At 46.3% G+C, this 13,608-nt stretch overlaps 1 protein-coding gene across 4 annotated transcripts in view; it reads right to left on the bottom strand.

The window, feature by feature from the left end:
• PRPF40A (pre-mRNA processing factor 40A) overlaps positions 1-13,608 on the bottom strand; it is a 963,502-nt gene that overhangs the window by 362,403 nt on the left and 587,491 nt on the right. For all 4 annotated transcript variants that reach the window (XM_086956681.1, XM_086956683.1, XM_086956684.1 and 1 more), the window contains exon 22: positions 6,779-6,874. In XM_086956681.1, coding sequence (XP_086812807.1) covers positions 6,779-6,874 — 96 coding nt within the window. The remainder of the gene's footprint in view (positions 1-6,778; positions 6,875-13,608) is intronic.

The following is a 13,608-nucleotide window of genomic DNA, read 5'->3' as shown; positions in this document are numbered from 1 at the left end:
TCTATCCACCGTAAGCTTGACTCCGATTCTTCCCGTCATGACAACTTCATCTTAACTAACACTCAACTCTCTGACCGGCTCAATACTGTCCCCCCCAGTCCTCAAATCTGTTGAGCCCAGTCAAGTTAAGGCCTGGCTCCCACTTGATTTGACTTCTCCTCAATGTTTGCTGGGAACCATCAAGTCCGGCTCCCCACTTGATCCTCTCCCTCCATCTAGCTCAGACATCTGGACGAATCTGCCATTGGCGTGATCCTTCCTCTTCTTAATTTCTCCTTAAATCATGGACAGGTACCAGGGATTGGAAACACGCTCTTGTGCTCCCTTTACTAAAAAGACCTTTTTCCAAAGTACTGGAAAGACACTTTAATTCACAACTTTCCACACATGTGACATTGCACAAGTTAAGTCATCCGTCACAGTCAGGTTTTCGTCCTGGTCATAATCCCGAATCGGCTCTGCATGGGGTCACGGAGAATGTCAGTTAGCAGCTTGACTGTGGTGGTACGGCAACGCTCATCCTATTGGATTTGAGCATAGCTTTTGACACAGTCTCACACTCAATCCTGGTGGATCGCCTTGAAGCCTCAGGCATTGTAGGTGTGGGCTTGCAGTGGGGGATCTCTGTTTTTAGAGTATCGCTCTTTCCAAGTCTTCTCACATACAACTAAATCAAACTCAGTAGCTTCAACATCAGGAGTACCGCAAGGCTCGACCTTGAGTCCTCCACTTTTTAATTCTCTACGTTCACCCTCTGGCAGACATTGCAGAAAAATCTGGGTTGACCATCTTCCCTTACGCGGATGATACTCAGATGATTTTCTCCCTTTATTCTGCTCAGCATCAGGACCCTTCATTCCTCCAGCTTGGACTGCATAATATTTCCTTGAGGATGTCCGGCAATGCTTTAAAGCTGAATGGCTCAAGACCGAGGTCTTCATCTTGGGCACCAATCCCAAACTCTGGGGATCTAGCCACTAGCCTGTCTCCTTGGGACCTTCACTAGCTCTGGTCTCGAAGGTTAACAACTTGGATTTTACCACTGATAGTAAGCTTTCTCTCGGAGACAGAGTGTCTGGAGTCACCGCAGCTTGCTTTGCGGTCCTCAAGTGGCTAAAAAAAATCCTCTGGATAATTCCACCTGCAGCCTAAAGAACCGAACTGCAGGCTTTAGTGATCTCCAGGATTGATTATGGCAATGTACTGTATTTGGGCGCAGACAAGAACTACGCCCGTCATCTTCAGCTCATCCAAAATGCAGAGGCTTGTCTGCTTTTTCAGTTGCCTCGTCACGCCTCTGTTTCCGCTCTGCTCCATCAACTTCGCTGGCTCAAGGTAAACAAACGTATTGAGTTCAAGGCCCTATGCTTTATGTTTCGAGTTCAGCATGGCTTGGCACCCTCGTACATACAAAGCCTTACCTACCCACCCGCCAGTTCCCAGAGTGCGGCAGACGCATACGAGAGGCCGCTGTTCTCCAACCTTGTACCTAAAAGTGTGGAATTCTCTTCCTTTGGAACTTAGGATCTATCAGTCTCTTTTAGCCTTTCGCAAAAAACTCAAGACCTTTCTTTATAGCCAGGTTTAATTTCCTCTCCTCCAACTAGCTGCATCCTCGCTTGTCCTGCTTAGCGCTGGGAAAACCCGTTGGGTAGCTGCGCACTTTATAAATCTTCTAAATAAAATAAATTGCAGGCTGCATGTTTTGTTGCAGAACAAAGTAAAAAGTTAACATGGCACATCCTGGGGGCCATGCCCTCAACCCACTGTCCTGGCATCTGTCAGATACCCCTCTAGCTGGGTGAACTATACCAGTGGTGAGGGTACAGGTGCATGAGCTCCGTGCCCTACAGTGTCTAAGCCAATTCTACAGCATTGTAAGTGCAGTAATGCCAGTAAGAGTATATAGTGCTGGGATTTTGTCATTACGAACTCCACAGCACCATTATGGCCTTACTGAAAAATGGAAAGTTTGGTATTGAGCTTCTCAGCACATTAAACCCACACTGATTCCAATGTGGGATTTAACGAACAATGCACTCAGATGGCATCTTAGAGATGCCCCAAGAAAAAGGACTCCACTCTAGTATCCTGGCTGAGTGGCAGCTCGCCAGCTGCTACAACCAGACATGTTTCTGGACCCCTGGGTCGAGATCCTGCTGCTCTGGAGGGTCTGAAAAAATGCACATCCTGGGACGAGGTGCCAAGCCTCCTGCCTAGGCTGGGCAGGGTCCACGAAGGGGAAGCTTCAAAGGCTTGCCGCCTTTGTGAGCTTCCCCAGACCTTTGCTGCTTCCTGCAGCTGGCTCCCACCGGTTCTGACACACTTTGGGCAGGAGAATCAGCTGGAAAACCAAGTGAGGAAGGGAGGTGTGCCTACCTTAGCCAACCCACCCCTCGGGTATGGAAGGCGAGGTGAAGCACAGCTCTCAGTACCCGCCATCTCGCAGATGGGGGGACCCAGACAACCAGAGAGGCACATGCCTCCCTCCCACTGGAGGGTGAAATAATAGGCGGTGTATCCACCCCAAGGAAGGGACCCATTGGTCCCAACCTTTACTTACCTGTAATGCCCTAAATTTAGCAGTTAGGGGCAACCCCAAAACGTGCCGCCTCAGACAAAAAACAACCAGAAGAGAAGAAGGACCGAAGAAGCCATGCTGAAAATAGGAAGAGGAGGGCACCCACTGACTTGGCGTCAGCCCTACGGGCCTGTCCGCTCCTTGAACTTGCTCCAGCGAAATCCCAATGTGTCCTGCAGCCAGCAGCCTCAAGAACCAGAAGAACCTGCCCTGCCTTCCAAACCAAAGACTGTCTCCTGTGAACACTGGATTTGCTCACCCACAGTCTCTGGCCAAATCCGCAAGTCTGCACCACTCTGCACCCAATGCCAGAGTTCGAGTAGCCCAACACCACGAGGAGGTCTTCTCAGTGATATCTGACCTGAGATCTGGTTATATCTGTCCTGCCTCGAATCTCCACGCGAAGCCTGCAGACCCTTCTGTAGGATCCTCCTAACACAACCGGAACTGGTAAGAAACCCCAAAGCCTAAAGACACCCCTGCACCGATGCCCCTAGACATTGGGTAGCCCAAGCGACGGACTCCAAGCATCCCCAGGCATCTCAACTTACCTTTCCAACCGGTGTTCACCTCCAGGAGATCTTCATCCCCGAGCCTGCAGTCTTTGTTGCATTCGGAGAATCCCCATTGAAATCAACAGGGCACCAGACGCCAAAACAAAACCCTGCACCAAGCCACCGCTGCAGGTGTACGTTGGGTGCTAATTCGGATCCCCCTTTGCACTGAGCCCAACACCTTTGCGCTGAGCCCAACAGCAGGAGTATTGCTCCCACAATCTTGTGGCCTGCTCTTATGCAGTCACCAACCAAAGGTCCCCTATCTCCCATTGGATAACATTGGGCCTAAGCACTCTGCACTCAGCTGCCCTAGTGCCGCTGAAGGTGCTTTGGGAGTGCATCCTTGACCTGGGGGTACACCCTGGTTCTAAACCCAGAACACCAACTCCCAAACCCAAGTTCTTACCTTGAAACTGATAACCACATTTCTTCCCATAGAACTGCATGGACTGTTTTCTTGTGAAAATTGTCTGGAGTTAGTTTTGTATGAAAACCTGAAAAAATGCAAATATCTAAACACTGCTTTACTTACCTTTTCTATAGGAAATGTCCCAGTGTGATATCTGGGCATATCAAATTGAGTAGCAAAAATAATCCATAAAGTAATCTGAAAAGTAATCAAAAGTAATCTAATTTCCACTGTATTGAAAGTATTTACAAACCCGTAACAAAGTCATTTTCATTCAGCTTGCTTGTATTGTTCAACCTGCCTTGAAAAGTACCATTTACACTTACATGTACCAGGCTTGCTTAGTAATGGAAAATAAATATAACTGAATAATATTTTCATACAAACAAATTGGTCTGAGTTCAGTCTTTGAGTGTGTGACATTTGCTGCTAGAGTGTGTACAACAAATGCTTAACACTACCCTCTGATAAAGCCTTACTGCTCGCCCAAACTACCACAAATAGAGAGTAAGGTGCGATCTACTTTTGCCTCTGCCTACCTTTGGGGTTCCACTGGACTCTGTGCATACTATACCTCATTTTGGTATAGTACATACAGAGTTAAATTCCTACATACTATGAAAGGCATGTAATGACACTGTAGGAAGTTGACTCTGTATATACACTATACCAAGGTGGGGTATAATGTGGACAGAGTTCAATGAGTCTCCCAGAGGAATAGCAGAGGCTTAATTAGGTAAGTACCAACAGCTCTCTTTGTGGTAGTGTGGGCGAGCAGTTAGGCTTATCCAGAGGGTGTTTTAAGCATTTATTGTATTCACTTAATCAAGACTGATGGCACACACTCAGAATCCAGACCAATTGGGTAAGTATAAAAAAGGTTTACTCATATTTTATTTCTAGAACCAAGCAGGACTTGGTACAGGTAGGTAAAATATCAGAGATGTGGAATTCCTATAGCCCAACGCCCAGGACATATTGTTGGTGGTCAAGGGCAACATATTTTCATGTGTATTTTGTCCTAGGGAGAAGTAGGACCAACCCCCTGCAGTACAAACCCTTTGGCTGCCAGTTTGCAGTACCAAATTATGGATTAGGGAAGGGCACTGTCTGCAGTTAAGGTAATATTTTTGTCCATATGTTAATGCTGTTCAAACTTGTATTTCATGGTCCATTAATTGAAAGCCTTTATTATTAGGTTGAGCACTAAGTAAATGTTGTAAGCTCTGACTGCACTACTAACAATGGTTCCAGTAAAAAAAAAAAAAAAAAAAATGCGTACACACGTTTTCTAAGTTTAGCAATGAGGCTAAGCATAATGCTCACTGATTTGATGCAAATATTTGCAGTAGTTTGAACACAAGATTAATGATTCTTTCCTTAAAATATAAAATGTTCATTAAAAAATTACAGCAGGAAAAAAAAACGTTTCGCTAAACTACTGTACAATTTCAGGTACCATTTTTTTGCATCATCATTTAGTAACATGTTGATGCATGCTAGTATTTCCCAAAAATATTCGTAATGGAAAATCAGAGTAACCAGTTTCAATAAGATTATGGGAAACACAAATAAACAAGCATTGGCAAAACCAGGTGGTCTGAAATTGGTGGTTAGCTTTTTAGTCTCGTCAATGAGTGAATTGTTTGGCATGGTTTTTGTAAAACCTTATTGATGTGGGAGCTGCTGAGTCCTCACCATTACAACAAACATTGGCTAAAGCAAACATTGTTTTTGGTCTCAAAAAGCATACACTGCCACAGTAGTTACTGGCACTGAACAAAATTACTGCTGATATGCTCCTTGTGAAAGAGCAGAATGCCATCACTCTCAGTGAAGCCAGCCGATACAGAGAGAGACAACATTTTAATAAACGCCAAAGGTCATGGTCAATGCCAGACCAAATTAGGGGCCCAATTATTAAAGAAAGTCTCAAAAGCGCACCAAATCTATATGTCCTTGTATTAAGTGCAGCTATACGGCTTAACTGAATTCCCAATAATTTATATAAGTAGGCAAGAAATAGTACTCCTAGAAAATATTTGTGAACTGCAGTTTGGCATGAGCAAATGTGCATGTGTATATTTGCTCATGAGAAAATCTGAGTGTTTGCAAGTTCACTTTCCCTCCAACCACTTTTTTCCCAACGTTGGAAGAAGGTTTACATCCGTTTTTGTCAGAGGTAAATTTCCAACATTTCTCGGTATGGGAAAAGATCAGAGAAGAGTTGTTGAAAACCATTAAAACAAGCAAGTTGGTAGGTTTGCAAAGACTCAAAAGGGCATTCTAACCCTGGAACTATTGCTTACTACTACCTTCAGCCACAGTATGTAGATCTGCAAAAAATATGGCAACATAAGGGGATTGCAAGTATTCAAACACTACTATGGTGTGAGCCGAGGCACACTCAGACAGGCTATATCAGAGCTCCTATATAAGGAAATTGCTGCCATAATTTGTCGCCTCACTACATGGCACCAAAGGGACAAGTGGATATTGTTACAAGACAAGTAGATTTATGATGCAACCCGCCCCATGGACAAGTAGATATTTTATTAAATTACACATCCCTGAATACACTTTCAATTGTAAGCCTTTAGGCAGCAATGCAATTGAAGATGGATTTGCAATTGTTACAGGTTGATATAATGTAAAAATGCAGCTTAAATTGCACATATTTACTTTTTAAAAATACTTTAAGATTACTTTGACTTGCAGGCCTCACAGCTGTCCTCTTTATGATCGGGTAAGAGGCATAGGTTGCAAACGGAGTTGGTCAGTATGGGGATACTTAGAGTGACAATTTGAACAGAAGTGGAAGGGAGTTAGTTCCTATAGCACGGTATTCTCCGAAGGACATTAGAAGTGGAGAAAGGAGGCCCCGTCAGGCATGGTCCATAGGCCGAGGAAGCAAGCCAAGGACCCGCTACGCACAAAGGGTGATCGCTTGGACGCAATAAAACTACACGATCTAGACACTAAAGCCAAGTGGAGATCTACAAGAGAACCGAAGGGAGCCCGAAGGATTTGCAAACTAAAGCACAAAAGATTACATCCAAACCAGTCAGCGGAAAAAAATCTGAGGATGTAAAACAACAAACAAAAAAAACAATTAGGAAAACTGGCTGTTAGCTTATGGTTAACATGTTTTCAACTACATTGAAGAGCCTCTGAAATTACATGAACGTAACCAATTAGTGGGGGAATACTGCCATAAAATGAAAAAAATACCTCAAGTGCATGGATGTAGTCTTTAAATATTCGTTTTCGTTCAGATTCAAGCGTTATGTCCTCAAATGCCGGTTCTTTAATAAATTTGTCCCGAATCTATATGAGGAGAAGAGTATTTTCAGGGTTAAAATATTTACAATATATTTCTTTTTTCAAAGTCTAAAAACAGCAATATATCAAGATCAACTAAGCAGCAATGTCCACATTAGGCATAATGTTGTATATTTTCAAGTCCTATTCAAACCAAAAGTGAATTACTCAAAACAATGATTTAAATTGTATTGTCCTTGTAGTATCAGCCTCTTCTTAACTCAACCACTTTGCTTAGACTCATTGTTCCAGACCAACTTCAGTACTACATGAATGAACATATGTAAGTAACACCGCCACACAAATACTTCCCAAGTGGTGATCTGAACCTACAACAGAAACCAGCCAACAGCTTTTCTGTTTATACTTTTATTCCACATGATAGTTACAAAAATAACAAACATACAGAGCCACAAAGCAAATTTGTTGGTATGGAGATGGGATTTGATGACTCCAAAGGAAGAAAACTATTGAGTTGCAAGATTTAGCATAAGATTCCTCTGACCCACTCCACTTTCACCTACCAATGTCAGATCTAAAGAGGTGTAACATTACATTTTATTTACACCACAGTTGAGAATAGGTAAATTAGAGAGCAGGCATGACCCGTGCTAAGTTGAGAACTATCATTGCACAGTTAGCCCTATGGAAAGTAATGGGTACTTTGAATATCACATCCCATCACTTCAACAAATGAACATTTTCAAACATCTGACAAGAGAATAAATTAAGCAGCTACTAGATCGAGGTAAAATGGGTACTCGAAGATAGTATGAGAGATGCTTCACGCGCCATAAAAAAACATGTTTATAAGGATAAGTTACTTACCTGTAATCCTAGTTCTCTTCCAGGGGTATCCTCATCAAAGTCATAAGCACTGAATATTCCCGCCCATGTGCGGGACCCCGGAAACAATATAAAAATATATATGTAAAAAACACATATCTCGTTCCAAATATATGTAAATACATATATTATTTTTCTGACACCAATGCAGCTCCAAAACCAAGGCTAGACAATGTAAACACTTGTATATGTACAGCAATTAGAAAGGAAAACAAAAACACATTAGGTCAAATAGTCCTTGAACTTTGTGTTTTAATGAGTAAAAACTCATAAATTCTGCAAATTGCTCATAAAAGACATTGTCAGCCATAAGCTGCATTGAAAAGTGAATACCACAGAAAACTGAAAGCATTTTCAGTTAAAACTGGCACCGTGCCTTTAAGGCAGCCATGACCCCAGGCTTCCCATCATGCCTCAGGGGTGACAGTTAGGTCAGTTGTTCTTTGCATAACCCTGAAGTCAGGGCTAAACTACAAGTCAGAAACGTGCATCTCTCAATTACCTGGGGAGGCGGGCGGGTGTGCTTATGACTTTGATGAGGATACCCCTGGAAGAGAACTAGGATTACAGGTAAGTAACTTATCCTTCTCTTCCAGGGGATCCTCATCAATAGTCATAAGCACTGAATAGAATAGCAAGCCCATTGAAGTAGTGTGGCTCACTGGTTAGAGGCGGCAGACCCGAGAGCAGAGGACGGCCCAGGACCAGGGTTCGATTCCCAGCGCGGCAGGTTTCTGGACCAGGGTCAGCGGACTCGATAATTCTCTCGCCTCGGTGCCCACTCTGATCAGCGATCACGCTCGGCAACTCTGGGCATTAGCTTGCCTCATCTTCACTAACGGCCCCACCAGGCCGCCGGGGATGCCTGGTCTCACCCTGGAGATACCCATTAAGGGACCATCTCTCAGGGAAGCCAGGAAGGGTTTCGCGGTGGTCGAAGCGCCTTGGGACCCTACGGGTAAGTAGTGCGCTATATAAATGCCAATACATTTACATTAACCACCTGCAGGTAAATGAGAAGTAAATGACCCAACTTAAAAAGACCAATCACAACAGCCCGAATCAGCTGTTAAACAGATTCCTCAAGGAGGCCTGGCATACCTGGGTATCTGCTCTCGTGTCAGAATCACGACAGTAATGTCTGGTAAATGTATGGACGGAACTCCAGGTCGCCGCCTTACAAATCTCAGACATAGGCACATTAGTGAGGAAAGCCGCAGTCGCAGCTTTCCCTCTGGTGGAATGCGCTTTGGGAGAAACCCCCAAGGGCTTCTGCGCCAGCTGGTAAGCAAGTTTAATACATGAAACGATCCATCTTGAGATAGAGCGCTTCGAGGCAGCATGACCTGTCCTGATCGATCCATAGTTAAAGAGATGATCAGAGTGACGAATAACCTTGGACCTATCTAGCTAGAACTTTAAAACTTTTTTCAGGTCTAAAGAATGCAGAGCCCTCTCAGCTGGTGTAGAGGGATTGGGAAAGAAAGTGGGCAGAGAAATGGTCTTAGTTACATTAAAATCTGACAGCACTTTAGGCAAGAAAGATGAATGCGTCCGTAGCACCACTCTATTCAAATGGAACACCGTATAGGGTTCAGAGAGCTTGAATATCGCTCACTCTGCGAGCCGACTTGATTGCTACCAAAAAAGCTGCTTTCCACGAAAGATGTTGTAAAGTAGCTTTATGAATGGGTTCAAAAGGTGGATCCATTAGCTTCGATAGCACCCGGTTCAACTCCCAGGCAGAAGGAGGACGTACTGGAGGGTATACTTTCTTTAACCCTTGCAGGAAGTCTTTGACAGATGGTAACTGGAAAAAAAAGGTTTGAGAAGGTGACCGCCTATAAGCTGTTATAGCAGCTAGGTGCACCTTGATGGAATTAAACTTTAAACCTGCTTTAGCCATATATAACAGATAAGGAAGTACTGCTTCTTCCTGACATTGAACAGGATTATGATCATTCTGTATACACCACATATAAAATGGCTTCCACTTGCATGCATAAGAATGTCTTGTGGAGGGCCGCCTTGCCTCTTTTAGGATGAACATACAGTCCTCTGGCAGCCCTAGATGCCCGTACTGTATGACCTCAGGAGCCATGCTGCCAAGTTCAGTGACGGAAGGTTGGGGTGGTAAATCCTCCCGTTCATCTTGGACAACAGGTCCAGCCTGCATGGTAACCTCTTGTGAGGAGTCACTGACAGGTGAATCGGGTCCGTGTACCACCATTGCCTCGGCCAGTCCGGGGCGATGAGGAACATCGTTGTGCACAAGTGTTAACTTGCTCACCACCTTCGGGATCAGCGGAAGTGGTGGAAAAGTGTACACAAATTCCCCTGACCAGTCTATCAAAAGAGCATTCCCTCTCGTCCCTGGCCGGTAGAACCTGGAGGCGAAGTCTTGGCATTTTGTGTTTTGGTCGTCCGCGAACAGGTCTATGGTGGGACGACCCCAGGACTGGAAAATTTCTTCTAACACTGCGTCGTGTAGCACCCAATCCTCCTTGTCGTCGAAATTACGGCTTAGAGCGTCCCCACTCAAATTCTGCTCCCCTGGGAGGTGGACTGCTGTGATGGACAACATGCGAGCCAGAAGCAAATACCAAATCCGTGGTGCTTCCAGCGACAGAGTTCGTGAGCGCGTTTCCCCCCCCCCCCCCCCCCCCCCTGCTTGTTCAAATAGTACATTGTGGTGGTGTTGTCCGTCTGTACTAGAACTGAAGCTTCGTGAATCGAGGGAAGGAACGCCTTGAGAGCTAGGTAGACTGCTCTCAACTCCAGCATGTTGATGTGGTAGGTACTTTCTTTGTACGACCACAGCCCTTGCACCTGCAGTTGACCCATGTGTGCTCCCCAACGTAGAAGGGAACATCCGAGTCCGAGATCAGAGTCTGCACAGGGGGAGGTTGATGGAACAGAACTCCTACCTGCATATTTTGTCTTTTGGTCCACCATGGAATGGAAGCTCGAGCTACGTCTGAGAGAATGATGTGATCGTCCCAGCAAGCTGATTGCTGGTCCCACTTGTCCTCCAGATCCAGCTGAAGAGGACGCATTCGAAGTCTGGCATTCGGGACCAGGAAGATGCATGATGCCATCGACTCTAGCAGGGAGGCAATCCGGCGCACTTTCTGAGCCTTGTTGCGAAGCACCAGCTGACATTTCTGGGTTATCGAAAACTGTCTCTCCTCCGAAGGAAACACTTTTCCTACTTCGGAGTCTAGCAGAGCTCCTAGGAAGTGAATCTTCTGGGTGGGATGAGAGACTGATTTTCCGAAGTTGACATGTAGCCCTAGTCGCTGGCAGAGCTGTATGCAAGTCTGGAACGGACTTCTTACGCTGTCTGGGGAGGGACCTTTCAACAGCCAATCGTCCAGGTATGGGTATACGAAGACCCCTCTGCGGTGTAGAGCGGCTGCTACCACTGCAACACACTTCGTGAACAACCGGGGAGCCGACTTCAACCCAAACGGCAGGACTTTGAACTGATAGTGGGAGGTCCCCACCCGGAACCGAAGAAATCTCCTGTGACTGGGGTGTATTGGAACATGAAAGTATGCATCTTGGAGGTCCAGCGAGTACATCCAATCTCCCCCCGTGAGATGTGGATATATTTGGTGAAGCGCCAACATGCAAAATTTTTCCTTTTTGACGCACAGATTGAGAGTTCGAAAGTCCAGAATAGGTCTGAATTCTGCCTTTTGCCCCTTTTTTCTGACCAGAAAATATCGGTAGTATACCCCTTTTCCCCTTTGAGACACTGGCACTATCTCGATGGCTGACTTCGAGAAGAGTGGCCACTTCTTTTTGCAGAAGGTGTAACTGATGATTGGATATTGCCATCGGGGGAACAGGTGGAGGCTGATGACTGAAACGAAGACAGTATCCATTCCGAAGTGTAGATAACACCCATCCGTCATTTGTGATGTTTTGCCACTCTTCCAAATGACCCGCAAGGCTTCCCCCCACTTGAGTGGTCCACGGCGCTGGGGGAAGGAAAGACTCATTGCTTGGACTAAGCTTTTCCGGTGTTGTTGCCCTGGCGTTGATTCCCTCCTCCTCTGGAATTACGCTTTCCTCTATACTGGGACTTTTGCTGACCCTGCTGGTCCTGACTCTTCTGCCAGTTGTTTGGAAGGGCCCTAGTTGTAGGAGCGGTATTTCTTTTTTAATTCTTTTTTCTTTTTAAGACCTACCGCCTTGAGAGTATCCAGCTCTGTTTTCATGCGCTGCATCTCTTCGTCCGTGCTCGCTCCAAACAGTGAAGTCCCCGAAAATGGCAAGTTCAGAATACGCGCTTGGGCTTCTGGTTTTAAAGCCGTTAGGCACAACCAGGATGATCTCCTTGCCGATATTTCGTGGGCATATCCATGAGCCGCCAGGGTCGCCCCATCCGCTGCGGCACCTATAATTTGGTTGGAGACCTGACTGCCCTCCAGAAGGATTTCTTCAAAGTCCTTACGGTCTTCCTGAGGGAGTTTGTCCACAAAAAGCTGTAGAGAATCCCACAGGGACCTATCGTAACGTCCCAAAAGGGCCTCTGCGTTAGAAACCTTAAGAAAAGATGCTAAAGTACTGCAGACTCTTCTCCCCCACGAATCTTGCGTCTTGCTGTCTTTGTCCGGAGGTACAGTAACCGAAGAGGAAACCGCACTGGATTTCCTCGCTGCTGCGATGATTACCGAGTCCGGGGGAGGATCAGCTCGAAGAAACAGGGGGTCCTCTTCTGGAGATTTGTATTTCTTCAGTATCCTCGCCGGAGCCGCTTTGACCGTTGCTGGAGTGAGGAATACCTCCATCACCGGATCTATAATGCCCGGCACTAACGGCAAAAGGGGTTTAGGTGCCGACCTGTGATGCAGCGTTTCAAAAATCACTGAGGTCTTGACCTGCGGAGTTGTTAAGAGAACTCCCAGTTTTATAGCCCCTCTACCCAGTATGTCCTGAAAGGAGAAGATATCCTCGATCGGAGATACCCTTGATGGAGGCGAATCCGTCCGAGTATGCGAGTATTCTCTATGGGAGCGTGTCGGAGAAGAAGAGGTAGTCGGTGATCTTTGTTCTCTCCTCCTGCTCCTAGATCTGATCTACGCCTGGAGGCACGAACTCTAGAGCGTGATCTTTGCCTACGGCGAACCGGAGAGCGTGATCTTCCTTTGGACCTCACCGGAGAGCAAGACCGCTCTCTAGGTCTAGAGAAAGGCTGCTGCAATCGAGACGCCGTCTCTATCTGTAGCCCAGTTGTGCAGCGGTGCATACCATCGTGGAGACAGTCTGACGGTAGGAGGCTGCTGTGCGGCGTCCCTCACTGGAGAGCGTGCAGGTGCTACATCCTTTCGCCCCTGTGGAGGAGGTGAAGGGGAGTGTCTTGATTCTTCGCCGCCCGACGTGTAAATGATCACATCCGGGTCAGAAGATGATCTTGATGAGGAAGACAGACTCACAGGAGAAGCAGTCGAATGTGAGAACCACGATTCTCTGGAGTTCTCTTCCTCTTGGCAGCATGACTGATGCTCTCTGGAGAGCCCTGGTCCCCTTCCGCAGCTGAAGCTGTTCTTGAGGACCTCCGAGATGTAGGCCCATGACTCTAAGACGGAGCCGGCCAGCTCGATGTCTCGGTGTGTTGCGCCACCACTGGCTGATGAATCAGAAAATATTGCGCTGGAGTCCCATGTCTCGACGTCGAACGCCAGGGGGGGGGTGACGTCGACGGAGGAGTCCTCGACGTCGAGCGCCTATGACTGGACGCCGACAGAGGATGCTGGGTCGCTGAACGCCCTCGACTGGACTGTGATTGATGTCTCGACGACGAACGCCGTTGCCCTGTCGATGATGGTGAATGCCTAGACGTAGAGCGTCGATGGAGAGACGCCAACGGAGGATGCCTCGACGTC

This window comes from Lissotriton vulgaris, chromosome 2_1 (assembly GCF_964263255.1).
Source record: "Lissotriton vulgaris chromosome 2_1, aLisVul1.2, whole genome shotgun sequence".
NCBI lineage: Eukaryota > Metazoa > Chordata > Amphibia > Caudata > Salamandridae > Lissotriton > Lissotriton vulgaris.
The sequence above is the reverse complement of the archived record's forward strand: the minus strand, read 5'-3'. Positions and strand labels throughout refer to the sequence as shown.